Raw genomic sequence first — 16,318 nt, forward strand, 5'->3', positions numbered from 1 at the left:
TGCTGGAGAGTGAATTTAAAAAGGTAGGTGGACACTATTTTGTATTCGTGAGAAAATAAAGGGTGGAAAAGGCCACCTATCTGAATCACTGTAGTATTATCTAAAAGCCTGAGATTCTGAGTATTTAGGCAGAGGTGCTTCTCATGGTCAGATACAGAATTTCCTTATGGAAGTTAGCTTGTGCATTCACAAGGTGGAACAAATTCAAAAAGCTGCTGTCTTCTTCATCACGATCTCCTAAGCACCAGAACGGAAACATTAAAAATAGTGAATGAAAACAAAGGGCTCATTTGTAGGGAGAAGATCTCAGAAACTACTTAGTCAGTATCTTAGTAGAGGCCAATTATGACCCAGGTACCTCTTGATGCCAACTGGCAGGGAGCAGGGGATGGATAGAGTTTAACAGGGATCCCCTGTGTCAGATGCACACAATAATTCACCAAAGCATGGCATGTAAGGTCACTACTGAAAGCTAATAGCCCACTGGTCATCATAATCGTTGTGAAATGCATACATACATTGACAATATTTGAGAAGTTATGTATCTATACTGAAAATTATGTTCTTAAAGCCTTGGAGTTAAAGGCAGGTCACCAGGAGGTGACATGCCTCAGACAGGTTGTTTTCAGGTAGGTGGTAGCAGATGTTTATTTGTGTCTGGTCATTGTGTCTCTCTCAATGTAAGTCTGTTTGCATACTGAGCCACTGGCTAATCAAGATTGCAAAAATTGACAAGAGATCAGAAAATCTGTAAGAAAGGAGTATACAGGAAAAAACAACTATCAGGGGGCATCCCATTTATGAATGAAGACAAAGGAAGGGACTTGTATATCTGGGGAGTCAAAACAACACACTTGATCCTTTACCTCGGGGGCAAGCTGGCAATGTGTCTTGTTTTATGAAAAAGGGATCACAGCCTGCCTGGCTAGAAAGCATTGAAGAGCCATACTTTATCAACCATGAGAGTATTTTGTTAAACAAGTCTATGTTCTAAAATTCGTGTCATCATTATATATGTAACCATTCGTGTCCAATACTTCTACTTGCTATCATTTGAATCTCTTTTCTTTGTTAAATAAACTTCTGCTTGTTTTCACTATGAACATATTTAAGTGCTGTGTGTCAAATGGAGCAGTGATCTGAGGTGAAATGGATAAGTTGGAGTGTGCTGCTTCTTTGGGCGCAGTGAATGTATGAATACTGAGTGTCTGGTGAAACAGGGTCTCGATGCTCCAAGAAGATGATCGGAGGGCTCAGGGGTTGGGGCATGCCTATTGCCGACCTGTAGAGGGGCACCAGAGCCTGCTTAGGCTGAGAGGCGAGTACTTAGTTGTGCTGCCCGTGGCTGGTGGAGTCAAGCAGCTGACCCATGGTAGGCACAGATAAGATGTCCTTAAGCTAAGAGCTGGTGGTAGCCAGATGCCTCACAGCTCAGGTACCCCTGGGAAGCACGACACCAAGTTAGCAACTTCCATTTAGATTTATTAGACATCAGATATGGCTGATGCGGGCACAGCTGTGAAAGAACATTGCAGACTCTCATAACCAGCTTGTCCAGGGTTGAACAAGAACAATCTTGCTTTAAGATAGAAATCTGTCCTAAATGAGCAACCCATTCATCTTTATTGCTTGCAGTTATAAAGAGTCTTGAGTTTATATCAGGGGTGACAAAGTTTGGACTACGGAGGAAATGCAGCCCAAGGAGTTTAATAATATGGCCTGCAGCCTCTCTGATTTTGAATGGAAGGACAGACAAAAAGGATGGTCCCAAGATGCAATGCTCCAGGTCCCAAGATGCAATGCTCCAGCTTGTTCCAAGTAGTTTTCTACTGGGATTAAGAAGGAACACTGCACACGGGGAGTACTAGAGTCTGAGTCCTTGTTGCCCTATGCTTTGTGTCATCCTTCCAGTGATTCTCAACTAGGGATCCGGGACTCTCTGGGTGGCTGTGAGCAGGTTTCAGGGGGTCCACCAAACAGGACCAGTGGTAGACTCACTGGGGCCTAGGGCAGAAAGCTTAAGCCCTGCTGTGCAGGGCTGAAGTCTGGGGCTCTGAGCCCCGCTACGCAGAACTGAAGCAGAAGCCTGAGGAACTTAGTTTTGTGGAGTGCCCTGTGGCATAGGGCCTTGGGCAATTGCCTTGCTTGCTACCCGTCAACGCCGGCCCTGGCTTTTATATACAGAAAACAGTTGTTGTGGCACAGGTACGCAGTGGAGTTTTTATTGCTTGTTGTGGGGGCCTCAAAAAGAAAAAGGTTGAGAATGTCTGCTTTACACCCATGTGGAGTGAGTGCAGAGCGGAGTATAAAATGCTACTATGTCAGAACAGTGCAAAATGAGTGTAAAATACTACCATCCCTAGATGAGGGGCAGAGCAACTGAGAATCAGGACCATAGTGTCATCAAACCTGTATCTTGCAGAAGGAAAGGGTATCTGCAATTAGTCATAATTTATGCAAATTAGGTGTTTCTCATCATCTGACAAGATAAAAGTGTGTGCATCCTTTGGGCAAAGTTTGTGCACCTCTGATTTAAACGTATCAAATAAGGGAGATAAAACTTTTGTCATTTATGTGTTTAAAAAAAATGAAATCAGTTTCACCATCTAAACCTAGGGTGACTATATAGCAAGTGTGAAAAATCGGGAAATGGGGTGGGAGGTAATAGGAGGCTATATAAGAAAAAGCCCCAAATATCGGGACTGTCCATATAAAATCAGGACATCTGGTCACCCTATCTAAACCACTAGGAGTCTCTTAGTGTAAGTATATAGATCTCACTCCCACCCGCTGGATGTAGTTACATATTTGGAGCACCTATGGTTGAATATATTATCACTGAACACTTGCATATTTATTTCTTCCTATAAAAAGTCTCTCTCCTAATGGTATACCACTAAGTGGCCTAGCATAATCTTAACACACACACACACCTTAACAAAACCAGCTGAAAATAACCCAATCCACATGACAAAACAATCAGTCAACAGGGCATTATAATTATAAAAAGAATATCCCATCTTTTCCAATGAACCCCATTTCAGGGTAGCTCTGGCTGGCTAAAAAGGGGGCCTGGCTGGAGTTGTGATGATACAGGAGTTTCCATCCCCTGTTCTTGTGGAATCTTGGCTAGTGGGCATGTCCCATTGAAAGGGCTCACCTGTTGCAGACAGGCATAGATACTCACCAGACATTACTGACTGTAGCATGTCCATGATCATGTGAGCAAATGCATTCTCCACACTCTGCAGGAAGTTATTCCTTTCACCTGGAGTGCTGAAAACCTTGCAGACTTTCTGCATCATTTTTACTGCCCAATCCATGCAGTACAGGTCCTTCTCACAGACCTAGAACATACAAGAAATATTATAATACGTGTCCATGATAGTGCCAAGGTTAAAAAAAAAGCTGAAATATTAAAATTCATAAGTAGACAATTAAGGCACTATCCCATAATACAGTCAAGTTCAGTCCTACTCTGGAATCTATTCCAAGGCCTATGTGAGAAGGTGCTGTTGCAGAGCTGTTCTGTCAGTGCTATGAAGGTAGGAGAACTCCATTCCCATCTTATGCTGGAATAATTTTTTCCTAGGAACAGAGCTGCTACCTTCAAGCTGTGTATGGGGGGGGGGGGGGGGGGGGGGGGGAGTCCCTTAGGGCAAAAGAGAACCAGGCCCATTGATTTCAATGTAGTTACTCTTGCTTTACACTAGTGCAGGGGTTCTCAAACTTCATTGCACTATCACCCACTTCTGACAACAAAAATTATGATGGGGGACCAAAGCCTGAACCTACCCAAGCCCCACTACCCCGGGTGGGAGGGAGCAAAGCCAAAGCTCAAGGGCTTCAGCCCCAGGGAGTGGGGCCTGTAATCTGAGCCCTGCCACCCAGGACTTGGGCTTTGGCCCCTCCTAGTCTAAGCCAGCCCTGGCGACCCCATTAAAAGAGGGTCGCGATCCACTTTGGGGTCCCGATCCACAGTTTGAGAACTGTTGCACTAGTGTAAGTGGAAGGAGAATCAGGCCCCAGGGCTGGAAAAGCAGAGTTGCAGACTTAGTGGCAAAATGCCAGGAAACATTCTATTCAGTGCTACTCACCAAAGCCAGAAAGACCACTATCTTGGCCAGCTCAACAGCCCGCCCATTCACAGCTTTACTAGCCATGAAGGTGAAGCAGATGTTGTTCCCACTCAGGATGAGGAGGCGAGCATTATTCTCCATGAGCCACTCCCGGGGAACCACTTTTATAGTAAAATACAAAGGATTTTCATTACCTATGATTCAACAGACTGAATAAAATTTAGTTAAATATAAGGTTATAAAATGTAGGTTACAATTAAACTAAAATAAAATGATCTGAACAAAATTCTGGAAGTATTTGAATGTATGAATCACTGCATTTGACAGGTTTCAGAGTAGCAGCTGTGTTAGTCTGTATCCGCAAAAAGAACAGGAGTACTAAGGTGCCACAGATACTCCTGTTCTTTTTGCATTTGACAGGCATCCAAAATGTCTGAGAGGAAAGCCCATTCAAACACACCTGCAGCACAGTTGGGAGCTGTGGAGTTACTATGGTGCCAATAGGGATTGTTTGTATTAAGGCTGATGGTAATAGAATGTATAATACAATCTCTCCAAACTCAAACCAAACTTAAAATATACCACCAGCAAATTATGGATTCTTTGGAATGGATTCCTTTCCAGAGACCAGCGTCCTTCCCAGTAAAAGCCACCATACTTGGTATTTAAAGAGACTTAATTTAAAAAAAAAAAAAAAAACGCCAAATTTGTCCTCACCTGTATTTCTAATAAAGGCTTAGACTATTAAAAATAAAACTACAGAGGATACCAGTTATTAGCAACTTATTGGTTCCGGGCATAAAGCTTCCATTATCCAAAAGCTCCCAATAATAAGCAGATGGCCATTGCCTGAGACAATAGCATGGGGCAGCCACAGGGTCAAGAACCTGCTGCCCACACAGGAGGTAATGGGCTGTGGTGCCAGCATCATTGCCCAATGGGAAGCCCCAATCAGAGTCCCTGCAGCCAACAATTTCCATGGGAGAGAGGGCACTCGAGGTCTGTGGGGCTGAACAGTACCTCTCTCTGCACCTTCCAGGTCGTGTCCTGTCCTGGCGTTGGTGGCCCAGGCTCAGCACATCCCAGTGCTTTCCTTCCCTGGCTACAGCCCTGAAAGCCTGCAGCTGGAGCTTTCCACAGGGAGCACTGGGGGCCAGTGGGACTGCATGGTACCTCTCCCTGAGCTCTCCAGGCTGCAGACTCAGAGCCAGCAAGTTCATTACAAGTGGAACCTCTTTTCCAAAAAGTTGTCAATAAATGGCACACCAAGCAGGTAATATCCAACTACCATTAACATTAAAGTAAGTGGGATGGGATCAGTTCTGGGGATAACAAAAGTTGTCTTTATCAGGATTATTAATAACCACCATGCATTAGATTTGAAAAAAATCTAATTGTACTTTTTCCTATTCATCTTTTTTGTTTATTTTTGTATTTGACAGCTTGGATAATGGAAATACATTAGACAGTTTTCCTCATTCCTACTTAACGTCACTTTCTGGTTCTCAACCCCAAGAATAAGAATGCGCAGGGTACAAACAGTATAGGAAAAATGGTTAAAAAGTCAAACAAAAATGGATTTTTCTTAACATTTTACAAATATCATGAAAACATATCTATTAATATTAAGTTTTGTAAAACTTTGTTTAGGTCCAAAATTTAGGTTTTGTTCAGAACTGTGTGACAGCGTCCCTTGAACATGATAACAGAACACTAATTTTTGAAGTTTTTCATATATTATTACTTAAAATGTTTAACTTTTGGGAAAAAAAGGCTTTGGTTTACAAGCAGCGTTGGTCTCTTCCATCTCTGACTACTGCATAGCCTCCAGTTTTATTGACCTTCCATTATAGTACAGCTTCTGAAAGGGATTAGGGGGTACTCAGATTCCCAATGTGCTTCAGTTTTTTTTATTATCTGACACATATCTCTTTAGTCTTGGAGGACACGATCATATAATCCTAGGAGTCTATGATAAAGGCAAAAATATACCTGACAATTCATCCACAAGACTGATAACATCATCGGCTGTCCACTCTTTAGCTTCTGTGTCATACAGTAGTTTAATAGCATCAGCTAGACCCTTTAAACTGGTCTCATCTGTTGGTCCTTCTGTCATTTTCTGCCAAACCACATGTCCTGGGTAACATTAATCACAATCACTCCTAAGTGACAATGTAGTTTGCTAAACAAGGAAGACCTATACTGGGGCTTCAAAGCATGGCTTGGAAAAAGAAAAGGTGATTCAGGCAAAAACTTAAGTCCCTATTTGTACAAGTGCTTTTTATTTCATCTCACTTGTGGCAGAAGGGACAGTGTAGACTGCAACGTGAATCAGAATCACTGGGTGCTTTAAGGAAACACAGAATAAATATTTAAGTGAGAAAAAGAAGATGTGATTTCAGAGGGCAATACACATGCTTGTGGTTTAGTGCTAAGGCTACCTTCACACCACAAGTGTAGGCAAATAGAGAGGGAAAACACTCTGTAATGTCTTCATTTGAACTGTAATATAAACAATAACTTTAAAAAGCTCCATGTTAAACAGGTAAGGGGTCAATTGTTCTAAACGTTATACTTCATTATTTATAAAGGGCCTGGTTTCCAGAGATGGTGCTGCTCCCTTTGATTTCAGTAGGATTTGTGTGCGCTCAGAACTTGTGAAAAATCAAACCTGTAGGTAACATCACAGGAGTGCATGGCCATACACTGGTAAGTAAAGTCAGAGTACCATAAGGTAGCTACAGCTGGAGCAAAACAAAGAAGTATTGGGAAATGGCTAAGATGTTCTGTGTGACATCACTGAGGTTAAATTGGCTGGATTCCCCTCTCACACTGGTGTAAATTAGGAGTAATCAGCACCATTGTTAAGCATTCTCAGTAGTGCCTCCAAGTAATTACCTGGAAGCTTATGTTCTGCCAAAATTAATATGAACTGGGTGTGGTCAAATCTTGAAAAAGAGTAAGTTTATTAGGAATGATGAGTCTGCATAGAGGTAAAAGTTCCCTTCTAAAGTGAATGCAATAAACACAGGTGCTTTTCCCCCTGCGTGAAATCTTCCTGGCCTGTGGGAAGGCCCATAACAAAGTGTACCACTGCATTTCTGCCATACATGGAGCTAGATAGCAGAGAAACTACACAGCACACCCCACAGTTCTCTGCACACTACTGAAAAGTTCCATGGCCACTCTCTCCATAGGAACACAGAAGAGCTGTTGTGGGGTGGGCCAGAGGAAGGAATAATGGGTTCACAACTTGTGTGTATGCTTTGGCCCAAAAGCTCACAACGATGGGCAAAGAGTTTGTCGCTCCTACTGTGACTTATGGTCTATAGTAGTGTCGACACAGACATCCCAAATATATAGCCCTACCTCTTGACTGAGGGGGAATCCATCCCATACAACACTTACATTGGTCCCCTGAACGCCCATTTATTTACACAGGTTGTGAGACAGCATGTTTTCTAAAGGAGAAATTCTGGTCTAGCATGTTAAATTTACTCACCATTTAGAGAGGAGACTGGCCCAAAAATGATGTACAACAGCCGGGCTTGATTAACCATTGGCCATGGTTTTAAGATACGAGTGAGCCAAAATGCAGAATCACTTCGATGAATCCAATGATTTAGCAGGACACTGCGACAGAATAACCTTATTCGTAATTCCAGCTTTCGGGCACTTCCTAGGACAAGAGAATTTGTATATTATAAATCCATCAGGCATTGCACTTTGGTGATTTCAACAAGTTTATAAAGATGGGGAGAGAGAAGGAGAAAGGTTTTTAGGCTATAGGGGCACATACGGCTAGATTTTTAAAGGTGTTTAGGCTCTTACAGATGTAGATAGGTGCCTAGTGGGATTTTTAACATATTCTAGATGCATAATTCCCACTGAGTTAGTGTCAAACTGGAGTAACTGAGATCACAAGGTCCTGAAATTCTGAGCTAGAACGATCATGACTGCTCTAGTCTCGTAGACACACTGCACTGCTTCAAACCACTAATTCTACCTGCCTGCCCGATGTTTTTTCTGCCACTTCTCATGCTCTGTTTCAGGAGCATGCTGCTATTTTTGACTTTTGCTGTGGTTCTTTCTGCCTGTGATTCTATTATATGGTGCCAAAAGGAGTAAATAGAAGCAGTTTACTGCACGCTTGCTTTCTACTACTACTTATGCAGGAGGCCACGTGTGAACATTTCCAGTGAAATATTGAGTACTGTGCCGGAGGATTTCTGGAGGGGCTACATTTGGTTTTAGAGCGATGCTTCAGGAGATGTATAAAATATTGGTCCTGATTTTCTACTGCAACACATCAGTTTTATGCTTGTGTGACTCCATTGATTGTACTGGTGTTGGTATAATGCAGTGGAGAATTAGGCCCACTGCATGTAAATTATACATACATTTGATAATGAAATGATAAGATCCAACAAAATCAATTGCCTCTCAAAGAGATACACTTCACCACACAGAACATGTCAAAGATAAAAGTCAATTGCTTGTTTTCATCAGAAAACAACTAAATTCAGTTAATAGTGCTGATTTCCTTCAGCTATATGCAAGCATGCTACCAGCTTGAGAGCACTCATTTTCTGGCATTTCCGCAGCTAAAGCATCATACATATGGATCAAGAAAGGATCAGGTACTGCAGGGATCATGTGGCACAAACCGTCCTTGAGTCTGGGGTGTATCTCGTCTGTAATAATCTGAATCCATTTCCGGAACTCACAGCAAAAGGATGATACAGCTGCCATGACAGCTTCTTTTATTATCATCATTTGTATTTTCCAGGACTTTTTTGTTCCAGGTATTCACCTGGTTTGCTGCTCACAACTGTCTGTACTTTGCGGGGTAGATTGCTCAGCTCACAGAGGAAGTTAAAAACACGATGGCATTCTAGCTCATCCCAGCCTGCTGTCAAGGTCTGATGACACCAAATGAAAGACAGATAAATAGAATTCAATCACAATGCTTGTTATTATAGTCATATATGTACAATCAATTTTTCTGTATTTATGGAGAGGACACATTTGCATAGTGGAGACTGGTGCATCTGAACAACTGTTTTGTATTATTTTCATCTTCATCCTTGTCTTTCAAAATGAACTTCTTGCAAAGTGCAAAATATTATTATTAAAAAAAAAACCTAGGGCCATATCTATGTGACACTGAAACCAGAAAATAATCATGTATGCAAAAAGTGTGTGTGACAGGAATTTGCTAAGTCTAAAAGGAAAAGCAAAGATGTACATAGGAGCTCCTTTGTTTTGTAAGGCCCTCAGACACGGCTTTATGACACTCTGGGCAGTAACATAGTGGTTCAAAAAAACCCAAAAAACAAAACGGATGACAGCAGTTTAGAAACACTGGGCTAGACACTAATCTCACAGATCAATGGACTTTCTCTAGATTTCTACAGATGTAATGGATATCAGTCGTCATTATATCATAGACATTCTCAGAGCAGCAAATCTTGACAATTCCACAAAAAAGAGGAGGAAGGTTCTGCCCCTGCTGCTGCCCCTTCATGGCACTCCAGTGACATAAAGAGGGTGAAATGGCCCCTGAGGAATTCCCTCATTGCAAGGTCAGCATAAGTCTGACATAAGCAGCCCTACACACCACACACAAACCCATAGAGCCCCCATCCCCAATGGGGTCAGGAAATGAGCAGAAGGGGGGTGCCTAGAGTGCAAAGCTTTCACAGCAGGCCTTTGGGGCTGTGGGAAAGCCACAATCAGCTTCAGTTGACCTGTGGGCTGCTCTAACTTGTACCAAAGGGGCTTCTGGGTCCTCGTGTAGCTCACAATTCTGAACTGCATTTGGGGCTCTCTCTTTGGCCAAAAGGTGCAATTTGTGAACCTTGGATGTGAATAAGCAGGAGACAGTTGCTAAGAGCATAAATATCCTGGTGCAAATAATTATCTATACTAGTTAGCCGTGGCAGGGAATAAAACAGACAGCCACACATTTCTGAATATCTTTGTTATTACTAAGCTACTTCAATATGGTATATTTTCAGAGAGTGTCTGAACATGTAAGTTCTTCTAAAACACAATTTAGCTTCATTTAAAATGTTCAGAAAATACTTGTGCTTCAACAAAGAATGCAAGCTTTTTTCAGGTGATTAGACAAAGCAGCTCTCAACTACAGCAACCCATAATGGTGATCCTATCCATCTGATAATGAAATACTTTAACACTAATTGGGGAAGGAAGTCCTATCCTCAGTCCCTTACAGCATGTTTGCAATCTTGGTAGTCATTATAGTAAATACAGTGTTGATTGCTGAACTAACAGATTTGTCATTGCTTTCTTTGCATCCCAAATGCTAGAACAAGTCCTCCATTTAATTACAGACCTTGGGCCAGTTGCCTTTAAATCAGAGAATCCCTGTTTAGGGTGTTGTGAATTCGATGTTTGAAGTAATGTAGTGAAATGGCCCCCTATGTAATCTTCTTTGGTAATAAACTGCTAATTTAAATTAAAATCCAGACAGGCTAATAATAAGATCCAGACTGATAAATTTTTTAGAGTTAAGTTAACTATTTTAAGAGCCAGAAAGAACTGTGGTACTGAATAAATGCATTGTTTAGGACCTGAAAGCCATGTTAAACTTTGAAATGTCTTGCAAAGCAGTTTCAGCTCACTGCTTCTCAAAGTATAACTAAGTTGGATGATGATTATGTTTCTTGGCACTCTTTTTAAAAGACTGAGTATTTCAGCATTGATAGATTTTTAAAAAGGCAAACTTTGGTTTCTTTTAGATTAATGATACCTGCCTTCTTCTCTGAAAAATACACTATACCTGTAAAAACACTCCATAGCATTGTAATCCCAAGCAATGCAACGGGCTTGGGCAACCACTGAGTTTAAAACAGGAAACCTGCAAAGACAAAACATTGTTGCCTCATTTAATCAATGTAGCCTAATTGGCAATAAACTCACTTCTGTGCTTGAAGCTTTCCCACGCGGCTAATCTACCACAATACTGACCCAAGGGGCTTTCTCTACACTATATTCACTCAACCCCTTGCATCTCCGCTGAGACACCCAACAAAGTTGCCAATTAGGGATGTTTTTTATGATGTGGCCATTGGTCCTCTGGGAACTTTCACTCAGACCACCTTAGAGTCTTCAGACAGATGTGATATTTTATTAATAATGTCTGTTGCTATGCATAATAATTTCCTCCTCCAGAAACTAATATAGTTTGGTAACAATGTTTTGAATTAATTATGGTTAAAATTTACCCTGTGCAGAGGACCTGTCCGAGGCATTATGCACTACTTTTCCCTCTAAGCAGAATTTAAGTGGAATATAGACCTTCTATCGGATCTCTTCACGGGGCTGAATTTCAACCTATGCTCATTCTATTACAAAGTGGCAAATATTATTTGCACTGGGTGACCTGTTTTAAAAATTAAACATAAAAATCATACTTATATAGAAGATTATACTCACTAAGAGTGGGGTTTTAAAATCATGAGAAGGAATTAGGCACCTAACTCACTGACTTTCAACAGGAGTTGGGTAACTAACTCCTTTAGATATTTTTGAAAATCCTACACCTAAGCCGTATTTTTCAAACGGTGGGTGCCTAAAGTTAAACGTAGTTCTGAACACCCATAGCTCACATGGACTACAGTCTAAAGCTTTAGGGGGATCAGCATCTCTGAAAAAATCAGATCACTTATTTAAATGCCTAAATATGGACTTAGGGACCTAATTTCAGGTACTAAAGATTTGAAATATCAGCCTAAATAGCCAAGGAATATTTTTAACCAACTGATTCCAAGTTAGTAAATTCATGATATTACACTGATGAGCATTACCGATGTGTCAATAAATAAATGAATTAATTTAAATCATTACATTAACATTGTTTTATTGAAACATTAATATAGGTGCAAGTGATAGTTCAAAACAAGATTCTAGAAGTATTCAGTACAGAGCAATGATTATGAGCTTACTTCTGAGAGTATCTTGTGTATGTACTTTAGCCTGTCTTTTGTGGGCAGCAGTAGTGTGCACCTTTTAAGCAACAAACCTGTGAATAGAAACACATACATACATAATCATTCAAATGACGAAAATAATTGGACTAGTTGAAGCATACACTGCACAAGCAATACAATACCATACTATTTCTGCAAGAAAAGAAGGTGGTACATTACAGTGAGCTGCAGGGGTGCTGGAACAACTTTTATAGTGGGGGGGGGGTGTGTGGTTCTGAGAGCCTTTGAGCCAAAAACTATAAGCCCTGTATATAATAGAAACCACTTCAAGCCAGGAGGTGCTGCAGAACCCCCCACACCCTTAGTTCCAGCACCTATGGTGAGCTGTGCATTGTAAAAGGGTATGCTAGCCTCTGTAGTAGAAATGCCTTTTATGTCAGAAAGCCTTATGGGGAGTGTGAAAGGCTCTCATGACATAATTTGTTTACTAAGTTGTTTTAAATTCCATGTGAGTCACAGCTGGAGCCCTGAAAAATTATTATATTGGTTTTTGAATTACAGCTGTTAAAAATATTTCAGTTAAGAGATGCACAATAAGTTACATTTGAAGATGCACTGGTTTTCTATTTACATCATCGAAAGCTGAGCATCCAAAATCTTTTAAGCCAACCACATTGTCAAACAGAAAAGCTATTCTGAACTGTGTTAATATAAAACATAGTTAGGTGGTAGAATTTTTTTTTTCCCCTACATGAGATTCAAAGCTAGAAGAGCTTAGGATACAAAGGGCTAGAATACATTATAGTGCAGAACAGCTGGTTGTTAAGCAACAATTTTTCTAAGCCAATGGAAAGCAAATGGGTTAAAAATCTTCCTCCTCAAAAACATCTGGTAGACCAACACATATATCTTGTTTGTTAATAATGCAAGAAATCTACAGGAGGGTACGCAAATGTTTTCTAAGTTGCCCATCTCCTGGGGAACATGTGATTTCTCTGATGTCAAAAAGTGTTTTATACACTTCCTGTGATTTTGAATGGACTATTATCCCAATCTGGAAGTATGTTGTTAACATTCTTAAATGGCAGACATAATTTTCTTTATCAGTCTGGTATCTGATCCAAAACTCCAAAGAATCAACTATCCATTGACTTCAATACGTTTGTGATCAGACCCCTAAAGAGTAGATGAATGTCTGACACAATATATCTGCAAACACGAGTACAGTTGTCAACCTGGGGATAACTTTTTTATTACCAGTGCAAAGGTTTGGGCCTGCTTTCATATGGTGAAATTCACACCTGTGCACAGGGGCAGCACAAAAATCATGTATTACTCAAGTCCAATTCAAGCCTGGAGGGTGAAAAATCCTGGTCCCATTGAAGCCAATGGGAGTTTTTGCCACGGACTTTAACATAGCCAGGATTTCACTTTGTGGGTTTAAATGAGATTAATGCAGTGTATAAGCCTTGTGCTGGCGCTCTACACAGAAGCAAATTTTATCCTTAAAGCCCAGTCTTGCTCCTATTGAAGTACATGTGAATTTTGCCATTGACTTTAATGGGAGCAGGATTGAGCCCTTACATTTAGTAGATGATAAAATATGAAAATCAGTGCAAATATCTAAGTATGTCGTGTTTTAACGACTGTGCTTATTATAATGATGAGTTCATACAGTAGTAGTTAAACAACAGTTGCCTTTTCTAATACGTTTGTTATTACAATGTACAAAACTGCTGACTATTTTTTGGCAAAATATTTAATCAGGTTTTATTTTAAAACTAAAACAAATAAACACTGAAGTTATCAATAAGATATTGTAAACAATCCATGTACATTTGAAGGGACTTCATGTTTGGCCTAATTAACTTTGACATTGTTGTTTTAACTTGGGAATCTCTTGATTTAAAGTTAGCTCCTGAATATAACCTTGACATAATTTTGTTTTGCTGTCCGGATCAATTCAATTATGAGACCTTATCAGTTAAGGAGGCTTATATCAATATTGTTCAAATTGCAATTTCATTTGTTTCTCTTTTTAGAGAAAGGATTACAGTGAATGGGGGGAGGGAGAGAAATGATACAGTCGAAGTGGCATAAGAGAAGAAAGACTGCATTGCTTTTGACTGAAGGGGAAGGAGATTAAGGGGAATTTGGCTGCCAAGATTCAGTAGTAAGTTAGTGCAAAAGTTAAAAAGAAAATAATGATTTTTAATATGCAGTGCTACTCACTAGTCACAGTATTTTGGCCTATATTTATTTTTTGTGGTGCCCGGATATAGTTGCGCAGGTGAAAGAAAGAGTACAGCCTGAGCAGCAACAGCAGGATTCTCGCATTGTATCTCAGCCCTGACCTAAGGGTGAAAGGAAAGTTTACTCATCATGCCCACTTCAGTCTTTGAGCTCTGATATAAGGCTGCCAAGGAGAATGTTAATCAGTGGCAGTTGTCATGGTGCTTTTTGTGATAAGTTTATTTCCCATCTAGGAACTGGAATTAGATTACCAATTCACTTCCCATAGACTGTCCGGCCTTTGATGGTAATGATTCTTGATCATTCCAGAATTAGGTGGGATTTGAGCATTGTTATAGAGGGGACATTCTCTCTTTGTATTTCATCATCATTCCCATGAGATACACACTCACCTTGCCCTTTTATATTCTTTAAAAATTAAATAAGGAAGAAGCAAAACATATGCTATTTTTGTCTGTACTTATATATGTATTATTATTAATAAAATTATATTAAGAGATGTTGAAAGAATTCTTTTCATGATGAAATACACCCAATACGTAAAGCTTAATTGAGACTTAAGTGTGTATGTGCCTTGTTGTTGGTCCTTTGCACAGGGATGAATTTCAGCCTCAATGAGGGTCACAAACACCTATATACTTCAGAAAACATTTTCACCATTTTAAACTGCTATGAAATCACTAAATATCACAGTAGAAGACCTTTATTCTATTTTAGTTCTCTAATTGTTACCATTCTTATTATAAAAGGTCACCTAGAGATCTGTAGTGTTCTAATACACAGGATCCTTCTCTCATGCCAGATATCTCAAGGTTATGAAAATCTTGCAGTAAAAGCCTTCTGTTTCCTGATGAGGTTGAGATGTAATTAATAAGGCGGTTGCTGATGGCTTTCGACACCATGCTTAGCATGCTGATATCCTTCACTGAAAAAGCAAAACCCAGTATACCTGTAAACCTTTATTGCAAAAACACTACTGCTTAGTAGTCAATAACTTTACTGACAGATTTCAGAGTAACAGCCGTGTTAGTCTGTATTCGCAAAAAGAAAAAGGAGTACTTGTGGCACCTTAGAGACTAACCAATTTATTTGAGCATAAGCTTTCGTGAGCTACAGCTCACTTCATCGGACACGAAAGCTTATGCTCAAATAAATTGGTTAGTCTCTAAGGTGCCACAAGTACTCCTTTTCTTTTTGCGAATAACTTTACTATACATCTCAGAACAAGCAGGCCAAGAGACTTCAGAAACAAGTAAGAGACAAATGTCATTACTGTAGATTCCTTTACCAACAAATTATGGTTAGTCAGGATTTTGCATATATCTGTTAAATTGTGATCTTTATATATGGTGGGCAGAAGAACACTTCAAAGGGCTCCCTGAGTACTATCATTCCTTATTTTTTTTTTTTTTTTTTGGTGATGTGGCTCTTCAGGAACCCAAGCTGAAAATGAACAAACCTAGTGAAAATCCCTTCAATTTGTAGTAAGGTGAAACATTATTGAGCAAGGCCCATATGCCTCAAACTTGGCATTTTACTAAATGGGATTTTTGCATGTGATCATTTTCATTTATGGACAGTGACATCATTTCTCTCAGTTCCTCACCTGAGAGATATTTCAAGACCATTTGAAAGATCTCCAATGGCAGTGCTTGGAAATTCCCAAGAGTTGATAGTGACTCGGAATCTGTGTCCACAGTGTTGCAGAATGGTTTGGAGCGACGGCTACTGCGCCTGTATTTCTGGTTGGGAATCAAGGTGAAGCTGGTACTTACAGTGGATGTCATACTTCTACTAGTCCCATAAATTTTTCCTGCAGAGAAAACGCAGAAGGCATATAGGGAAGGAAATTAAACCCATGAGGGAGATAAAATGAAATAACTCATGAGTGATACAGTAATGGAATATGAAAGTCTTACCACATGGGTAGGAAGGTTCAATTTTACTTTAAATGAAACAAAATGACATCAATACACTCCAAAATCCATATTCATAGTTTCCTGTTCTATATTTCTTTTCTTTCCAGTA

At 40.0% G+C, this 16,318-nt stretch overlaps 1 protein-coding gene across 1 annotated transcript; it reads right to left on the reverse strand.

Annotated features, from left to right (window-relative positions):
- Window positions 1-115: 115 nt before the first annotated feature.
- FBXO47 (F-box protein 47) lies at window positions 116-16,077 on the reverse strand. Its single transcript, XM_048830487.2, has 10 exons — window positions 15,897-16,077; window positions 15,045-15,215; window positions 12,053-12,129; window positions 10,888-10,965; window positions 8,896-9,004; window positions 7,585-7,761; window positions 6,072-6,218; window positions 4,098-4,240; window positions 3,188-3,347; window positions 116-237 (listed from the first exon to the last, which is right to left on the reverse strand). Exons 1-10 carry the CDS (start codon window positions 16,075-16,077, stop codon window positions 125-127), a joined length of 1,356 nt encoding a protein of 451 aa, XP_048686444.1. The 3' UTR covers window positions 116-124.
- Window positions 16,078-16,318: the final 241 nt, after the last annotated feature.

Source organism: Caretta caretta, chromosome 27 (assembly GCF_965140235.1).
Source record: "Caretta caretta isolate rCarCar2 chromosome 27, rCarCar1.hap1, whole genome shotgun sequence".
Lineage (NCBI taxonomy): Eukaryota > Metazoa > Chordata > Testudines > Cheloniidae > Caretta > Caretta caretta.